This window comes from Hyperoodon ampullatus (assembly GCF_949752795.1).
Source record: "Hyperoodon ampullatus genome assembly, chromosome: 4".
NCBI classification, from domain to species: Eukaryota; Metazoa; Chordata; class Mammalia; order Artiodactyla; family Ziphiidae; genus Hyperoodon; species Hyperoodon ampullatus.
The window spans coordinates 122545038-122564234 of record NC_136917.1 but is presented as its reverse complement, the minus strand read 5'-3'; the positions used below and the strand labels follow the sequence as shown (position 1 = coordinate 122564234).

The window sequence follows — 19197 nt, the reverse complement described above, 5'->3', positions numbered from 1 at the left end:
GGTAGCGTTTTGTTCTATAAAGACATGAATTACAGCATCGACATCCACAGTATGGGTCATGTAAAGGGTTAGACCTAACAGAGTACACTTGACTTCACCCTGCTCGTCATGGTTTCTTTGAACATTTTGGAAAGCATGGCCTCAAACTCTTCTTAAGAGTTTACACTTAAAACTGCAACCAGAGGGAAAACCTTGTCACATACCAGCACTACCAGGATACTGAGTTTACTCAGACTAGTAATGAGACTAGTGATGGATGCACTGGTGGGTATGGCAGTCCCCACTGTGGTAACTGGCAGTCCCCAAATGAGTCCATCGTCCAGTGAGACATGTGAGCAGGGCAGCTGAATTCTGTATTGTTCTCCTGACCCCATTGTATAGTAAGTCGGGCTCTCTGAGGGGAACCGTCGAGAGGTGGGTGGTGGCTAGAAGATTTTGCTTATGTCTTGGTGTTCCTCCTTAGAATCTCTACTTTTTCCTCTGCCATTCTGACTCCTGAGAATTAGAACCCCTGCTCTTTGACTCTTTGTGGCAGCTGACTGTCAAACGTAAGTGACTGGGGGAAAAATATCCTAGGGTTTCCTTCTCTGTTTTTCTGCAGTAGAGACCTCAACTTCTAAGAATTCTGGCAGGTCATTTCTTTCATCTGAATACACATGCCTTGTCTTTGAACATGTTGTTATATAAAGTCACCTCTTCTGGGATGAGGATGAGGATTAGGACTTTTCCATGCTTCTGTGTTGGAACATAAGACGTGCCCATAGAACATGCCAGTGCCCGTACACCTCTCTTCCCAGTGGCCTTCTGGACTCTGCTTCACCTCAGACATCACCCAGATATCTTTTGACTCATAGCATAAGGAAATTGTATGCAGATAGTTCCGTAAATACAACTGCATGAGAGGAAAAAGTTTTATTAAGTATATTCTATGAATTTTATCGGCATGTGGAAACGGGTGCCTAGCATGGAAGGGTAAATTAAAATTTTTTTTTAAAGAATGAAAATTCTAATGATAATAAATTTAAACAGGCATAATATATCGAGGGAAAGGATTTTTAAATGCCTCTTTTCTAGAACTATAAAGTAATCTTTCAAGAAATATTTGCCTATTTTGTAGATGCTTAGGTGAAATTGTTCTTCCCTATTAGAAAATATTAATTTGGCCTAGGCGTTGTGCTTTTCATTGTGCAGGAAAAATGATTTCTAACTTTTGTCGTGTCCTAGAGATCAGTGAGATTAACCTCATGGTGACATTAGCCCTGGTTGCTGAGCTCTTACTAAACCCCGATTTTCCAATGCTGATTCTACTGTTATTGGTGGTGGAGGTGTGTGCTTTTACTTAGGAAGGTCGGCTTTGAGGCAGAGGTTGTCTTTTGGATTTATTTGTATTTTTCAAAAACCGAGGAGGGCATTTTCTTGGGGAAGTTGGCACCCTCTGACATCCCCATGTCACTGCTGTGGAACAAATGATGTTTACTGCAGGGGCAGGGGGGGGACGTCCCCCTGGGCTGGCAGTGGGTCCAAGGGAGGGAGTGGTCTGCTTTCCCGGGCTTCCCTTGGCCTCTTGGCTGAGAGGATTTGCTCTTCATGGGGCATATGAGTGAGTTCACCAGGAGTTTGGTATTTCAGGGTGTAAAGCATAGTGTTTAGTATTTTAACAAATCAAGAATCAATTACCTGGGAGAATAAGCAGAAGGTTTTTTAATGTCTATGATAAATTAGTTTAAACTCTAAAACCAGTCCTTGTGGATTAAGGAAGCCCTTGGAAGCCGTGGAGTATATTTTTAAAATGCACTTGACATCATACACTGAAATGAAATTAATAGATCAGTACATGGTTTCATGTCTTAGGGGAACAACGGTGGCTTTTTTTAGCTGGGATTCTAAGGTATTACCAATTTGTATGTAAATGCAGTTGATTCTGGTAGAATCATGGGGAAAAATAGTGTCATCAAACATCTGTTAAAAAGCATGTTACTTAATTATTATCTTTGAGAATTCAGGCCACTTGGCTCTATTCTAATTTTTTTTTTTTTTGCTGGAAGATGTTGGTTGGACACATCCTTAAGACCACAGCAGGGGGTGGTGATGGTGGTGGTTATATGGGGAGATACTTAAAAGGAGAATTAAAGCAAACATAGTTCAGATTGGTATTTCTCAAGGCTCTGTGTAGTCTCTCCCCACCCATGGACCTTTTATCTACTGTTTAACCTCACCTAGGCTGTATTATGTTAAGTACCCAGGAATTGTGAATTCTATTTGTATTAAACCACAAAAGAAATTAAAACAACAAAACCACTTCCTCTCATGAAATCCCATGTAGCATGAACCAATTTAGGGTGTCCCAACAGCAGCATAACCCTACATGGTCTAACACTTAATGTTTTCCCCAACAGGTAACAGTGCTCCCCCCAAAAAAAAGCTTGATTGACCTATAATTGGCATACCATAAATTGCACTTAAAATACACAATTTCATAAATTGCCATATATATATATATATATATATATATATATTCACACCTGTGAAACAGACTCCATAGTGAAGGTATTGAAATATCCATCTCCTCCAGAAGTTTCCTCTTACCGATTTGTAATTGCTACCTCCTCCTCGCCCTCACATGCCCAATCAGACAGTTACTAATATTTTCCAACCCTAAAGATTAGTTTGCATTTCCTAAAATTTTAAATAACTGGAACAATACCGTTCGTACCCTTTTTTGTCTGGTTTATTTCACTTGGCATAATTATTTTGAGATTCAGCTCTATTGTAGCATATGTTAATAGTTCCTTACTTTTATTTCTAAGTAATATCCTATTGATGGATACACCATAGTTTGATTATCCATCCACTTAGTGATGAACATTTTGGTTGCTTATAGTTTGGGACCATTATAAATAAAGCTGTTATACATGACTGGTAAGTTTTCTCCCAGCTTGTGGCTTGTGTTTTCGATCTCTTTACAGCATCTTATTAAAGAGCAAAAGTTTTTAGTTTTGATGAAGTATAAATAATCAATTTGTTCTGTACGTGCTCATGGTTTTGGTGTTGCGTCTAAGCCATCTTTGCCTGACTCAGGGTCACAAAAGTTTTCTCCTTTTTCTTTCCATAAGATTTATAATTTTAGATTTAAAATTTTAGATTTTTACATCTATGATCTATTTTGAGTTAATTTTGTATATGGGTAAAATATGGGTCAACGTTTATGTTCTTGCATACAGGTGTCTAATTGTTCCAGCACCGTTTGTTGAACAGACTGTTCTTTCTCTGCTGAATTTCTTTGTAGTTTTGATGAAAATTGGTTGTCTGTCTACAGACTTTCTATTCTGGTTCATGGCCTGTTTGTTGTATATCAGTACCCCACTGATTTGGTTATTGTAGCTTTATAATAAGTTCAGATATCAGATAGTGTTAATCTTCCAACTTTGTTCTTTTTTTTTTTCAAAATTGTTTGGACTATTCTAGGTTCTTTAATTTTGGAATCAGTTTGTCAATTTCCATCCAAAAAAAGCCTGTTGAGATTTTTATTGGAATTGCATTAAATCTATCAATCAATTTGAGAAGCTATGAAGAATTTTCCAGTGGTTATAACCTATCTTTAGTCTTAGGGATGAATTAGGGAGAATAATGTGTGAGTTGATTCAATGTGGAGAGACTGGGATGGAATTGTCCCCCACGATATACTGATGGAGGGGGTGGCTGACCCAGCCGGGGAAGGCTGAATTGAGGAATGAGTGACCACAAATGAGCAAATATCCCCTCAGAGAAGCACAAAGAAATGGTTGGGTGGGTGATTCAGGGAGCAGGTCAGGTAATGATGTCAAGCTGAAGTCAGAGGGGACTAGCTACATTTCTTCCAGAAAGAAGACCTGCAGTGGAGAGCTCAGGCTCAGCATAAGCGGGGATTAGAGGAGGAAGAGCATGGCCAGACAAGGTTCACATATTCATGTCTAGTCGAGGAGAAGGCCATAATGCCTGGAAAGATTGTGATGCAGGGGACACTTGCGGGGTGGGGGGCGGGGGGAGACCATCATGTGGTAAAACAATGAAGGTCAGTTCTACATTAGAACTAATTATTGGTCTAGAACAGTGGTTCTCAACCAGAGGTGATTTTGTCCCCTAAGGAGACATTTGACAGTGTCTAGAGACATTTTTGATTGTTACAACTACTTGGGGGGGTGGGATTTCTCCTATCATTTAGTGGGTAGAGAGAGGCCAGGGATACTGCTAGCCATCCTACAGTGTACAGGAAACCACACACCACCCCCCCAACAAAGACTTATCTACCCAATATGTTAATACTGCCAAAGGTGGGACACACTGGTCTAGAAACGGAGGGTCAACAAAGAGAGTGGAATGAGAGTGGAGCTAATTGATTGCTCTGACGCCTCATGTCTGTATTGTCTTAGGGAGAAATGCTCTGAGTTGTAACCATGCAAAGTTACCCTGCATGATCAGGAATTCGTCTTTGGAAATCTTCTCTGGGCATGTTTTCAGAAGCTGCCTAAAGGTGTTATCAAGTAAGGCTAGTTTAACAAAAGCATGCCTTGACTACAAATGAAGAAATGTTGAACATTTGAGTTATTTTTCTTAAGAAGGAAGTATTTGTTTAGTCCATAGATGAGTTTATCATCTGGAATACATTTGATTGCAAGTAATAGAAAACCTAACTCAAAGTGGCTGAAAAAAATAAAGGAAATTTACCAGCTAATGTAACTAAAAAGTCCAGGCTTCTTGCAAGGGTTGATTCAGAGGTTCAGTGTTGACACAAGGACCCAGTCTCTCCCTCATCCCAGGGCAGGCTTCCTTCCTAGCTCATAGATGGCTGCCAGCAGTTTTCATGGTTACTGTGACTACTAGAAAATTTAAAATTGTGTGACTCCAAATTGTATTTCTGGTGGACAGAACTGGCTTAGACCATTCAGGAATTTCTGGGAATGGGGTGGAGTCAACCCCACCCAAACCACATGGCTGATACACATATGGGAGAGAGACAGAATGGATATTGGGCAAGCCATCAAAAATGAACACTGCAGTGGGGAGCTTCCCTGGTGGCGCAGTGGTTGAGAGTCCGCCTACCAATGCAGGGGACATGGGTTCGTGCCCCGGTCCGGGAAGATTCCACATGCCACAGAGCGGCTAGGCCCGTGAGCTATGGCCACTGAGCCTGTGCGTCTGGAGCCTGTGCTCCACAACAGGAGAGGCCACAACAGTGAGAGGCCCGCATACCGCAAAAAAAAAAAAAAGAACACTGCAGTGACTGGCATAAGCAAAGAAGGGAATATTTATTTAATGACTACTATTTTACTACAGATGAATGTCTGGAAGTACTTCTGCTCTACTACCACTAATAAAAGCTAATATTTTTTTCTTAAATGTATTCTGAAAGTTGTAAAATTAATGTAGGGTTCATAGTAACTAGTGAAACAGCACAGAGAGACACTAGGAGGAAGTAAATAATCCCCATCCCTTCCATTCCCTGTTCCCACTCCCAATCCTGGGTGGCCATTGTTAGCCTGGTCTGTGTTTCTTCCATTCCTCACTCCATGTACATGTGAGTGTCTGCACGTCCATTGTTTTCTGGTGGTTGTTGCCGTTCTCATAATGGAAGTATAGCTCTTCAATTTGCTTTTCTCACCTTATCAGCCTTCCAAGTCACTATGTACAGATTTATCTCATTCTTTTTAATAATACATAATATTCTATATTATAGATATTCCACATTTCATTTAAACATTTCCTCATTAATGGGCAGTCATGTTGTTCCCAGTCCCCCCTCTTCCTCTGCCCCATGACAAACAATGCTGCAGTAAACATCTTTGTACCTATGTCCTTACATACTGGTCCTTTTTTTTTCCCTATAGGATAGATTCCCAGAAGTGGAATTGCTTGGTCAAACGGTATGTGTATTTTTAATTTTAATATATATTTCTAGCTTTTTTCCCCCAAAGGAATAGCGTATCACATTTGCACATAAGAATGCCCATTTCCAGCATTCTCACCAGCATTGGATGCCACTGTTCCTTTCAATTCTTGCCAATCTTATTATCTCTGATCATTAATTTACATTTTCTTCACTGACTACCTCTGATGTTAAATATATTTTCATATGTTTATTGTTCATTTGAATTTCCCTTTTCTTCATTTCCTATTTATTTTCACTGCCCATTTTTCTACTTGATGGTGTTTTCCCGTCACAATTTCTGGGAGGTATTTATTGTGTTTTATCGTTACATATGTGCAAATATAGCTTTATTGTTCTTTATAGTTCTTGTCTCTGTGTATGATGTCTTTTACCAAAAGAAAATCCTTACTTATTATTATGTTTTATAATTATTTATGTCTGTCTTTTTCTTTATTGCTTCTATTATCTGTTTTGCTTAGGACGATATTGTCCATCCCGTGGTCATACAAGTATTCTTGTAAATATTCTTCCCCATTTTTAAAAGCATTGAAATCTTACTCCAGTTTTAAGTTTTGCACATGATATGAGGTAGGATTCTATCTTTCTTTCTTTTTTCTCCCCCTAGATAACCAGTTACTTAAGTCCTAGTTACTATGAGAAACTTTATTTTTCATGGGATTGAAATGTTACCCTTGTCACATATAAAGATGCCATATACATTTGTATCTATTTCTGGCCTCTCTGTTCTGATCTCTGTCTATTTCTGTGCCAACACCATTTTGTTTTGAATGCAGTGGCTTTCTAGTGAGTTGTAATGTCTGGTAAGTTCTCCCTCACTGGTCTGCTTTTCACACTTTTCATAGGTGTTTTTAGCCATTTATTTTTTGTTTCACATTGATCTGGTTAAGTTAAATTTTAAAAGTTAAACATGCAGAGTTTTATCTTAAATATTTTGAAGATAATATATAATAATACATGTAAATAAAGCCAAAAAATTATTTCTCAGTTTGGGGATCTCTTTACTTGATGTTACTAATTGGAAAATATTTATTGATTACCTAAAGGTTTTTCTGTGAACTTTAATTCTTTAAATGTGACTTTACTTTCTGATAATTGTACAATTACCCTAAGATGTGAAAATGGGGATTCAGGCATGACATATATTAATCTGTCTAAAAATTAGATTGTAATAAAGCTAAAGTGAACTTATAAATAATTTGTACTTCTGCTTATGTAACGAACTATAAAGTATACCCATACCTGTATTGGTTGAGGGGTGTGTAAATATGATAATGTGAACAAAGAACTGTAACTATGCGTTTTGCAATCTTTTATGATTTGGTTTTTCTAAAATTTAAATGTTGACTTAAGAAATTGTCACATTTGGAATTTGAGGTAAAGTTGTCTAATACTTTATGTTTTTGACAATTCTTAACATTAAGTTTATATTAATGTGATATTAACTTAATTGTTTTCCCTGACATTCTTAATAGCTTTTTTGGAAACTTTAGTTATAGTATTAAGGTAATAAATACCTTTACATTTTTCTAAAGGCATTTGAAATATTGGAGCTAAACTCTAAAACTGTTTGTGATTAAAAATAATGGTAATATTGTCTCACAAATGAACACATATGCATTTACACATGAGGTCTGTATTTTGCTTATGAAAGTAAAGGGACATCCCCGTGTAGGTTCTTCTACCCATGTTTACTTGGTTAATTAGAAAAAAAGCCATTAATTCGTTCTATAGCCAAAAAGGAAATGGTGAAATAATATATTGTGATTATTATTGAGTGATATACTTGAAAAATATAATTATGTTTTTAAAAATGAGTCAATCATGTTTTATCAAAGGTTGACACATGATATAAACTGTACTACGTAAAAGGCGTATCACATTTCTCATGTTTCCTAATAAGCTGTATTTTGACCAACTCAAATGGTGTTTCCTGCACTTAAGTTTTAATCATCATCAAAATAGACAAAGATGGTAACATAAGTATCTTTTTATATTTATCAAATATTATATGATATCACTTACATGTGGAATCTAAACAATGACACAAATGAACTTACTTACAAAACAAATAGACTCACAGACATAGAAAACAAAATTATGGTTACCAAAGGGGAAGGGGGGGAGAGATAAAGTAGGAGAGTGGGATTAACAGATAGACACTACTGTATATAAATTAACAAAGATTTACTGTATAGCACAGGGAACATAACTGGCTGCTACAGTTGGGCTAAGGGAACATTTTGTTGGTTTCAAAACAGTTTTTTTTGGTTTTTGGTTGGTTTTGTTTTGTTTTTGCTAAAGAGAAGGGATGCTTTCAATAGTGTGTGGGGCTATAAAGAGATGAACAGAACTGAAGGAACTTCTGCTGGCCAATAGTGGAAATTTAAGTGACAGAGGAAATGCTAATTATGAGCCTTTGAACAAGCTTATAATTACCATTAAGCTTATTGAATATATCTTGTAATAACCTATAATGGAAAAGAATCTGAGTATATGTTCACATATATATGCATATATATATAAACTGAATCACTTTGCTGTACACCTGAAACTAACACAATATTGTTAATCAACTGTACTTTAATTTTAGAAAAAGATATAGAGTATATTTTAACTATAATTCTGCATGTGTGTAAATTCTGTATTGTTAATTATAAAGTTGTTTTTAAGTATATGTAGGCTCTCACAGGAACTTAAAATCATACTAAGTAAACAACGAATAAGGATGTCATAAGATTAATAATAAAGGAATGTTTCTTTTATAATATGCCAAATATTTAAGCCTTTAACTTGATCCAGGGCTGCCCAAGCTTAGACTCTGGAAGATAGAATTGTTTAAATTAGAATGGAGAACTTCTCCTTTTTTGTAAAACAAACATAACCATTTGTGACCAGGGGTTGGAGTGGCTGTAGTAGAGTCCACAGGCAATAAACAGAGTTTTTTGTTTTTGAAGCTAGAAGAACTCTAGTTGCCGCAAGTGTGCCATCATAGCCAAAAAGTCACTGTGATTTCAAGGACTTGAAGTGATAAACTGGGAAGATATAAGCACTAGAATAATTAAAATAGTGTTCACGGGACTTAAGGAATGAGGAAGGAAATGCCCCACAACTGAAGCATTGGGTAAAAATAATCATATGTGTGGATTTAAGTGAATCAACTAAAGTTATATTCAGCCTCTCCACCTTACGTGAAGATACTAAGCAAGTGATGGTATTACTGTGTTGGCCAAAGAGCAATGATGTACCTCCAAAAATATTTCAGGTATTATGTTCAAAGCAATATTCCTTAGGGCCAGAACCCACCTGAATTCATAGGTGTTCTTAATCTAGATCAAACTGAAGTAAAATAACCTTATGTGACATTGTACTTTTAAAAGATGAAAAAAGTCTTACAACTAAAAATTAAAACTGAATCAAGGTAAATATTTTTCACACATTAATTATCAATTTAAGATTTGTAAATGTTACAAATGGCCACAGTAAAATGTAACTTCACTTAATACTGTTCTAATTTAATACGATTCTCTTGTTCTTGTTAAAATATTACTCTTGTTAAATACTACCTTCGTATGCGTGATACTATCTTAAATTGTCTCAAAATACAATATCACCAGTTTCCTATATTTTGCCTTAATTCACTGTTAGAATATGTTAAGCCAACGACATGTAAGAGGTAGAACAAAATATTGCTGCAGCAGATCAAATGCAAGGATGAGACTTCTTCTGTATTGCTTCACCTTGAACAGGTCTGTTGGAAGTCAGATGTATTATCACCAGAGAAGATAAGGTTCCTTTGGAATGAAGACCCACCCTGTCCCTGGGCTCATTGCAGAAATTATAAATCAACTCTAGTTGTGACCTAAGCACTTGTCCTTTCTGCTGTCAGGTCTTCTGGCCATTAAGAAATGTGTTGAGACTGCTCCATTTATTTGCATGAAGCCACTGGGTCAGTAGTCAATGACCCTAATTCCTCAAAAGAGAAATAACTGCCTCTTTTGAGAAACCTATTGTGAGCTGGTGACATGAACCTCCAGCTGCATTTAACTTCCAGGTTAGTTATGTCAGAGGATAACTTTTTAAAATGGTACATTAAAATTGGGTGCTAGTTATTAATCCTCATAGTATTTTTATACATCTAAATGTTGATGTGTCAGTCTCCTAGAGTTTTGTAGTTTCTGCTAGCATTTAAATTCTGATGAATGAAATAACTCTGTAAAAAAAAAAAGAAAAAAAGAAAATACCATTGGTCCCTTCTCCTAGTATTGGATTTGTTAAAAGCCAGCTCACTGTCTCTTAAAAAGGGATAGGACTATTGAAATGTATGAATAGAAAACTTCAAAAGTGAACCTGTCAAAGCAATAGAAAGTAAAGATGTTTTAAATACAATTGCAGTTGTATTCAGTAGTAAGAAAAAAAGTCAAAGCATTTCTCCTTAATGCCAAACTGAGGTGTGGAACATTTTGTGAGAATGAGTAGAATATTCATAGGAAGGTGGGCACCTCAGCGTTCTCCAATTTAGGACGGCTCATGTCTCCCAACCTCCCATTTATCTGACCAGGCTTCCACTAGCTCTGTTGAGACCCCTTCATTTTCATCTTCTTAGACACCCCGCCATGGAGCATAAGATCACATTTGTAGGGACACTGTGACTGAACAAACACTTTATTTTACATGGTGCTTTCAGAAGAATTCTTTTATGTCCTAGATGGCTAGGCTCCTTGGATGTCTGAACAATGAAGAATCGGAGCAAGACATTTCTACACCAGAACCCTGGGAGCTTAACATACTTTGAAGTGGATTTTCTCCCCTTTCTGGGGCCGCAGTAAAAAGTGAGGGTTTTTCATAGTCCTTGCATTGATGTCTGCAAAGCCAGATGGCTTTGTAAAATGAGCCCCAAAGCAGTATAACTGATTAAAAGAAATGCCAGGTAGTTGAAGGCTTTCCTACCCATTGTGAGCCTGGCAGAAAGAATTGTCCTCTTGGGGTCCATTAATATTGGGGAATCGCACTCTCCGTCTTCAGGGGTCAGCCAGTGAAAATCGAGACAGGTGTTGGCAGCAGGAGCCTTCAAAATGAAGGCTGAAAATAATCTCTCTAGCCAGCCACTGGTAGGACTGCCTCCAAAAGAAATGAAGCTGACCAGTGAGGGAAGTAGGTGCTTGAGGGTTGTAGGTACTTTCAAAGGTTGTGGCTCACATATTTCAAATTATCCTCTCATTCTTGGCTTCTTTTGGTTGTGGTCCTAGAACTGCATCCTCCTGAGAGCCCCAAAGCTTCCATCGCCTCACACCTGGGGGCGACTCCCACTCATCTGTCTTCTCTGTAGAGTGTAAATGACTCTGTTGAGGATGCCCAAGCTCTTGCTTTTTTTGTTGCCCATATAGAAATCATTCTGCCCGTGTTTGTAACCCAGAGCACTGACCTTAACCTAAGAACACAGTCACATATTTCAAGTTGCTTGCAGCAGCGGGAGGGGGGTGCTGATGAAACTTGGCCTTGCAGGCAGAGGGATTCATAGACGTAACAAATTGTTCTCTGGCTTCATAACCTACCATTTGATTGTTGGGAAATGGGGTTCAGAGCCGAAGGAAGGAAAAGCGCATCTTAAAATAAGCCTTAAAAACCTGTCGTAAAAGAGATAGCTGGCCCTGAGTTCAGTTGTGTTTCTATCATCAGGAAATACTTTACTCCTGCAGTGTAAGTCATATGAAAGAGATTTAAAAACCAAACCACCTTGCTCTCCATTTTCTACCTGTTACCACATCCTTTCGTTGACTCATCAGACCTGGCGCTGATCTGCTCACAGAGTAGCAGCAGTGGAGAACCAGGGACCTGTGTTCTGCTGAAATAGCTAATTTCAGAAGAGTTTGTACATTCTGACCTCTCTGAACTTATATGGATCCTTTCAAAGAGGGAAATAATTCAGTCTAGGAGGCATTTCTGAGACTTGTTGTTGGAGAATGAACTGATATGTGGCCTATTATTGTGGTCTATTTTTTGAGTAATAATGTAGGATTTATAGTATCTTATTAAGTTAGGGCTAATTGGCCTTTGTAGAAAATAATAATTTAAGCAATACTTCTATCAATCACACAGGGAATCATTGTGGAAGAACTAGTAAACACAGGGAAAAAAATGCATTCAAAATTTCCCTATATCTTATCACTTAGAGAAAAGACACTTTAAAAAAGCAGAGCATTTAGCTTTCACTTGTGTCTTTTGATGCATTCAATAATTTTTCCTTCGGGTATTTTCAGTGTTGTAGTCTTGTAGCATTTAAGAAATGGGGTAGCATTTTATTTTACTGTGAGAATTCTTAGATCATAAAGCATTGATCATTTTTCCTGATTATTTCCATTGTAGAAAAATAGAGAAGTATGAAGAAGAAAAGTTTTCATCCATAATCTCACCTTGTAGAGAGAGTCCCCATCAGCATTTTAGTGTATTTTAGGCTTTCTTCTAAATCCTCATTCTTTGATGCTTATTGATTCTTGGAGTCCATTTTCTTTCCAGCTAGGAAGCACTTCTGGAGCAGACCAGTCATATGTGAGCCGAGTGCCCTGCTTGCCCACAAAATTTGCTGTGTCTTCCAACAGAAACAGCTGGGAGAACTAAGTGCTGGGCTGTTTCTAATGGTCATGTATCATTGTTTAGGTTCCTGACCCACTTCCTTACTTTCAGTAATTCGTTTTATAAAATTCCAAATATTTACGTTTTTTCTACAGCTGTTGGCGATATTTGGTTAAGTTCAGAAAAGTTCTTACTTGTTATGTGTGGGAAATCACTCTGAACAACACATTTTCATAGGTTCCACTAGTCAACAAAGAGATGCTATATTCCTTTAGGGAATAGAACAGATTTTCTTTGCTTGACTTTAACACTTGGGGTTTTATAAGATTTCCTCAGAAACCAGCACTGTGGCCATTCTTATCCAAGTTGTGATTTGTAGAGTGACTTATTGATCAGGGAGGGTTTCCCAGAGTTCCTCAGAATATGTCATTAGTGTAACTTTGCACGTGCTGTCCTGCTGGGGCGGAGGTTCCTTAGGGCCAGGGAGTTTTGTTCCCTGCTATCTCCTCCATGCCTAGAACCATGCCTGGCATGTAACAGTTGTTTCATAAATATTTTTATGTGTGTTTTAAAATCATGTACCTCCCTTACTGTTTAATACTCATGGACTAACCCATTAGTTAGTTGACTGAGCAATTATTGTATTCCTACATTAAGTTGTTCCAACTTCCAATAAGACTATGCCAGGCTCCAAATATGGTGGTAGATGTTGGGTCCTCCACTTAATGTATTTGAGTCTAGTGCAATTTTTTTTTTTTTTGCAGTACGTGGGCCTCTCACTGTTGTGGCCTCTCCCGTTGCGGAGCACAGACTCCAGACGTGCAGGCTCAGCGGCCATGGCTCATGGGCCCAGCCGCTCCGCGGCATGTGGGATCTTCCCGGACCGGGGCACGAACCTGTGTCCCCTGCATCAGCAGGTGGACTCTCAACCACTGTGCCTCCAGGGAAGCCCGAGTCTAGTGCAGTTTTATTTTATTGTTTGCGTTTGTCTTTTATGAAAACAGGTAAGAGTGATGGGTTCATTATTGATAAATGTTTTCATGTTTTTCCAGTTCTCTGTATAAAGGAGTGCAGTTATTCTTCTCCTAAATTCTAATTTGTTTGTTTTGGTTTGTTAGAGAATTTTGAGCGTAGGTGAAACAGGCTTCCGTTTACCAATTCGAATTGAGGAGTGCCAGAAATAGATAACTATTCAAAGTGTATTTCCTCTTGGTCTGGCTTGAATTCCCTACATCACAGCTTTATTGAGGGGAGAGGGGAGGTAATGCAGTAAATAAAATAGATATTTGTTGGCAGGAATCAGATTAAGCTATCGAAAGTTGTGATCACCATGGTTTGAGTACATTTATCTGATAATTAGTCTTTTTCTAGACGAGGGAAAGAAAGGAAAGAGACAGAGTTTAAAAAAAAAAAAAAAGTAACCAGTGGGACTGTGACCAAGGAGCACTCTGATTTTAGGAGGGTTGTTTTTGTAGTAAAAGTATAAAGGCTTGCATGAGAATAAGAAACACCAAGTTCATGTTGGTGGTTACCTCTGGGAAGAGGGAGGGGAACTGAGATCAGGAAGGAGTGCTGGGGGTTTCAATGGTGTTTGATTTATCAAGTTGATGAGGTGATATTCAGGTGATGTAGATGTTCATTCTGTTATTCCCTTCATAGATTTTTTTATTAAAAACAGTGAAAGATAGAGAGTGGCTATGCATAGAAGGGAGATTTCCCCCAGGTCACTTGTATCATTGAAAGATTTAGCTTTCTTCACAGCTTTTTCAGCCCCTGCCATTCCCAGTGTCTTCCAGACAGATCCTGTGGTGAAAAGGCCAGGAGAGGGAAAGAGAAGACAGGTGTTACGGAAGCAGAGAAACGTGTTTGAGAGATCTTGACAAGCAGAGTAGGCTGACTTGGTTGAATCCTCAGAAGTGAGTGACTGCAATGCCTCTTGCTGCTTGATCCTTTACCGTCACTCTGCTTTGGCTCAGACAGTTGTTTCTACGTTAAGTCAGAGGCAGTTGCATCTCCAGGCAGTTCTGTCATGGGCACAGCCTTTGAAACACAGGTACTCTGTTTAGCAGCGCCTGACTTCACATTATCTTGCATAGTGGTGAATGATCCTTGTTGGGAATGGGGAGGCCCTATTTGGGGGGGGAATACTCACTCTTAGCCCAGCCGTCAGTGAGTATTCCTGGAACCCGCAGGGCTGGAGCCCCAAGTATGTAAATGATGGTGGCTTAAAACTAAGGGCCTTGAGAGGCCACTTGAGGCCCACGCAGGAGGTGGATGCTTGAGAGAAAGGAAGCATTGTGCCTGGGCCAGCAAGGTGGGTGAAGATGCTTCAGCCACGCCACATACTGAGTCTGCTAGGGCTGCCCTAACAAAGTGCCACAAACTGGGTGGCTTAAACAACAGAAACTTTTAGTTGCGGAAGCTAGGAGTCCCAGATCAAGGCGTTGACAGGGTTGGTGTCTCATGAGAGCTGTGAGGGAGAATCCATCCCAGACCTTTGTCCTAGCTTCTAGTGGTTTCTGATGCTTTAGCGCTCCTTGGCTTGTACATGCATGGCTCCCATGTCTGCCTGAACCCTCACATTGGCATTTCCCCCTGTGCGCATGACTTCCTGTGTCCCCATTCTGTAAGGACACCGTCCCATTGAATTAGAACCCTCCCTAATGACCTCATCTTAACTTGATCGTTGGCAAAGATTCTATTTCCAAGTCAGGTCACATTCAGAGGGGCTGGTGGTTAGGACTTCAGCATCTTTAGGGGGGACACAGTTTAATGCATAGTGCCCCTCCATTCTCATCCTCACTGCTCACATCTGGAAGGTAGATTCTACCTGTCATCTTAAGCTTGTTGTGGTCTGTTCAATGTCTCCTCGTTTTCTCACTAATTCCTCTGAATGGGCTCCATAGCCCTGCTGCTAGAGAGAAGGGACTGGGGAAAAACACAGGGATAAGACAAGTAACTTGTGAGGGAGAGAGCAGTTGAAAGGAGCATTTGCCAGAGAACAAAGCCAGGAAGAAATAGGAGTTACTTCTTGCTACTGTTTTCTTTTTCCTTCTATTCAGGCTCTTCTGCACACCTCATTAGAGCAAAAACTAATCTGTCGAAATCCAATCAATTCCACTTTGGTTGATGGCCAATGAATACTGTTTCTACTACATTACCTGTGAAATAGGCCTTTGTGGTGAAGCCTGGAAACCTCCCGCACTGTTTATAACGTTGTTTCTTTGAGAATGGGGTCTGGTGTCTCAACCTTACAGATGCCCCTTCAGAGCACAGCCTAGAGTGTTGTTGAGCTGAGCTGGGGAAATGGAGCTGCCCATGACTAGAGGTCATGGCAGCTTTCTCCCTCCCACGTCAGGGTGCTTGGGGGGCGATGCAGAGGGGCACTCTGAGCAAGGGTGCTCTTCCCTGCTGGAAGGCTGTCGCCCCACTTGGCAGTGGTGTCCCTTTGGTAAACAAGGCTGGACCTTCATGTGCCTCAAGGATTCTTCTGGGAACTGGGCTCATGCCCAGAACTAACACCAGCTAGGGCACCAGCAGAGACATCCAGTTGTATCCCCAGTATCCTTGATCCCCCTTCTGCTTTACTGATAAAAGTAATTTTTGTTGGGGTGGTAAAGCACTCAATTAAAAGAATATACTTACGAGCCACCTTCCCTCACACCTTCCCTAATATGCTATTATGCTTTGGCCAGTGAGATCTAAGCAGACGTTACTTGGGAGATAGACGGCTGGTGAGGATCCTTTTTCTTTTCTTCTACTTCCTTCTTTCTGTGTGGAATGCGTTTGTGTTGGTCAGAGTTCCAGCAGCCATATTGGTCCGTGAGGTAGAATGTGAGGGTAGGCTACCTGTTAAGGATGAGGAAACTGAAAGGTAGAAGTAGTTTAATCTGATGATTTGGTAGTCATCACCTCAGCTGTGGATTTCCTACTTCTGAACCTTTTTTTACGTGAGCAAGCAATACACTGTTCTGCTCAAGCCACACATTTGGGTGCAGCTGTAGCTACACAGTATCCTAAGTGATGCAGAGACCCTCTCCACAGGAACCCCCCCATCACTGCTCTTTAAAGTGTATCAGAAAGGAAAGGTTGGTCCAAGGATAATGAAGAAAAGAGAATTTCCTTCTAAGACCTACAGAAGAACTAGTCTGCTGTGCCCCTGACATCTTTTCCCCAAAGCATGTTTTCTGTGAGCTGAAGACTCTGAAACTGTGCCCCCTTTAACTGCTCCCTTATTTATTCACAACTCTCTTTCCTGATACCATAGGTGGTGTTAGTCGTTACCATTTTCTGCCTGCTAACATGTAGTTTCAGCAGCAACGCCATCTTGGTAGCAAAACACTGTTTTGAGTACTTCATTGCCTTTTACCATTGTTTCAGAAAGTTGACTAGAAAACAGAGCAAGGAACATGCTGCTATCGGTGATAAGATGTGTAGTGCTCATGAACTTAATGCAGCTGACACCAGAGGGAACTTATTTGTCTTTCCAAAAAAGGACTAATACTTAGCTTCAATCAGACATTCATTGTTCTTAGGCCAGTGGTGTATGTATTTGACTGTGAGTGAAAAGAACAGATTTAAAGGATGTGGATTTGACACATAGCAATGTGTCACAGATGGACATAGATTTGACATATAGCAATGAAGAATAATTAGGAAATTTGGATAAAAAACGTCCTGATTATATATTTGACTCTTTAACATGTTTTCAGGGGTGTGTGAAGCAGGAAGGTAGAAAAGTCCTTTATATGGGGATTCACTATCTGTTTAGCGTCTGATTCTGTGACGTAATGTAGGGAATTGGGAGGAAAGGAGGATGAGTGAGGCTGCTTTAGGACTGCGCTTGTGGACCTGAAGGAAGGAGAAACTAAGGTTTATAAAACTGCTGGGCAGGACTGAGCTTATGTACTTGGTGTTGAGCTGGGGACCCACTCCACACAGCTGTGTAGGATAAGGAAAAGTCCCAAAGCTTTCTTTTTTTTTTTTTTTTTTTTTTGCAGTACGCGGGCCTCTCACTGTTGTGGCCTCTCCCATTGCAGAGCACAGGCTCCGGACGCGCAGGCTCAGCGGCCGTGGCTCACGGGCCCAGCCGCTCCGTGGCATGTGGGATCTTCCCGGACCGGGGCACGAACCCGTGTCCCCTGCATCGGCAGGCGGACTCTCAACCACTGCGCCACCAGGGAAGCCCCCAAAGCTTTCTTTATCTGTCTTGAGCTACTTTTGTTTCTCTGCATTTCCAGATTCACAGCTAGCCCCTAGAGATAAACATTTTCATGGAGGTCCAGATTTAAGGGAAATATAGCTTCTTAGGATTTATTTTATCTATGACAAGCGGACGTCATTTTCTAAGTGTCTCATTTAACGTCACAATGGTGTGAGATCCTAAAAGTATCTACTGCTTGAGGAACTTAGAATGCAATTAATGCCATCCATTTACACTTACTTAAAAGTGTATGAAATGTATTTTCTCATGGAGTATGCTTTTCCTTATTTTATTTTTAAGGGGGTTCAAATATTTACCAAGGCTTTTAAAGGTTCACTCCTAGCCTCAGTTCCCCTTACTGTATTTTTGCCCCCAAACTGTTGATTTCATCAGTTTTCTTGGTGTTTATCAGGATCCTAATTCTTGAGGTGGGAGAGGAATTTCTGCATTGTTTTTGGATAAGTATTATTTCTTTAGCTAGCTAGCGAGGATGGGGGGATGGTGAAGTTCATGAAAGGAGCCCTGCTAACTCTGATTCAAACAGTTTTCTTACCACATTCTTGATGAAGTGATAAATGTCACTTGTAGATAAAATAGGATTGGGCATGACATTACACTGGATTTCATTTATTAACTTCTAGCTGTTAATCTGAAGCAATCTAGAAAGTTTGAAAATTATTTGTGTTTTATTTATCCATATTTTCCCTGGCCTCCATCACCAGAAATATTCAGATTATATTGAAGGCAATGTTGCTGCCAGGAAGGCATGTGTATATTAAGATACTGTAAAAAAGGGACAGCATCCAGTTTCTCAAATGCAGGACTCCAGTGACTTTCCACTGAAATTCCAGCCATTATGGGAATACCGACACATGGTGATCCTGTCAGATGGTATCACAGGTGTTTAAAAGACATCTTGGGGCTTCCCTGGTGGCGCAGTGGTTGAGAGTCCACCTGCTGATGCAGGGGACACGGGTTCGTGCCCCGGTCCAGGAAGATTCCACATGCTGTGGAGCGGCTGGGCCCGTGAGCCATGGCCGCTGAGCCTGCACGTCCAGAGCCTGTGCTCCGCAATGGGAGAGGCCACAACAGTGAGAGGCCCATGTGCCACAAAAAAAAAAAAAAAAAAGACATCTTGGAAGGAGCCCTGAGTCCATGTTATCTTCAGAAAATTATGGAAACACTATAAAATGAGGTTAGTATCCAGCATTCTTCTTTGTTTTTTTCAGGGGTGGTGATGGTACGGAGACTATCTTCAAATAATAACCTAGCTGGTGAGAAATAGAACACACTGACTGCCTTCCATTAACTATCCCTTCTGAATTGCTGTACATAAAATCTTAATCAATGAGAGCTTTTTATAGATGGGTCTGTTTGTCACACTTCAATTACCTGAGAGGTTTCTGGAGATGAGTAGGTAAGAAGTCTTCATCAGGAAAAGCTCTGTCACATTTACTGGGAAAGATGACAAAACCTTATCAGTTTTATAAGAGATTGG

General features: G+C 39.8%; 1 protein-coding gene across 5 annotated transcripts in view; it reads left to right on the top strand.

The window, feature by feature from the left end:
* The window catches only part of MAST4 (microtubule associated serine/threonine kinase family member 4), a gene marked incomplete at its 5' end in the record, with an annotated part of 573576 nt that overhangs the window by 316092 nt on the left and 238287 nt on the right, over positions 1-19197 (top strand). For 2 of the 5 annotated variants that reach the window (XM_079703241.1, XM_079703238.1), the window contains one exon: positions 5865-5900. The exons of the other annotated variants lie outside the window; for them this stretch is intronic. In XM_079703241.1, coding sequence (XP_079559367.1) covers positions 5865-5900 — 36 coding nt within the window. The remainder of the gene's footprint in view (positions 1-5864; positions 5901-19197) is intronic. 5 annotated transcript variants of the gene reach the window in all.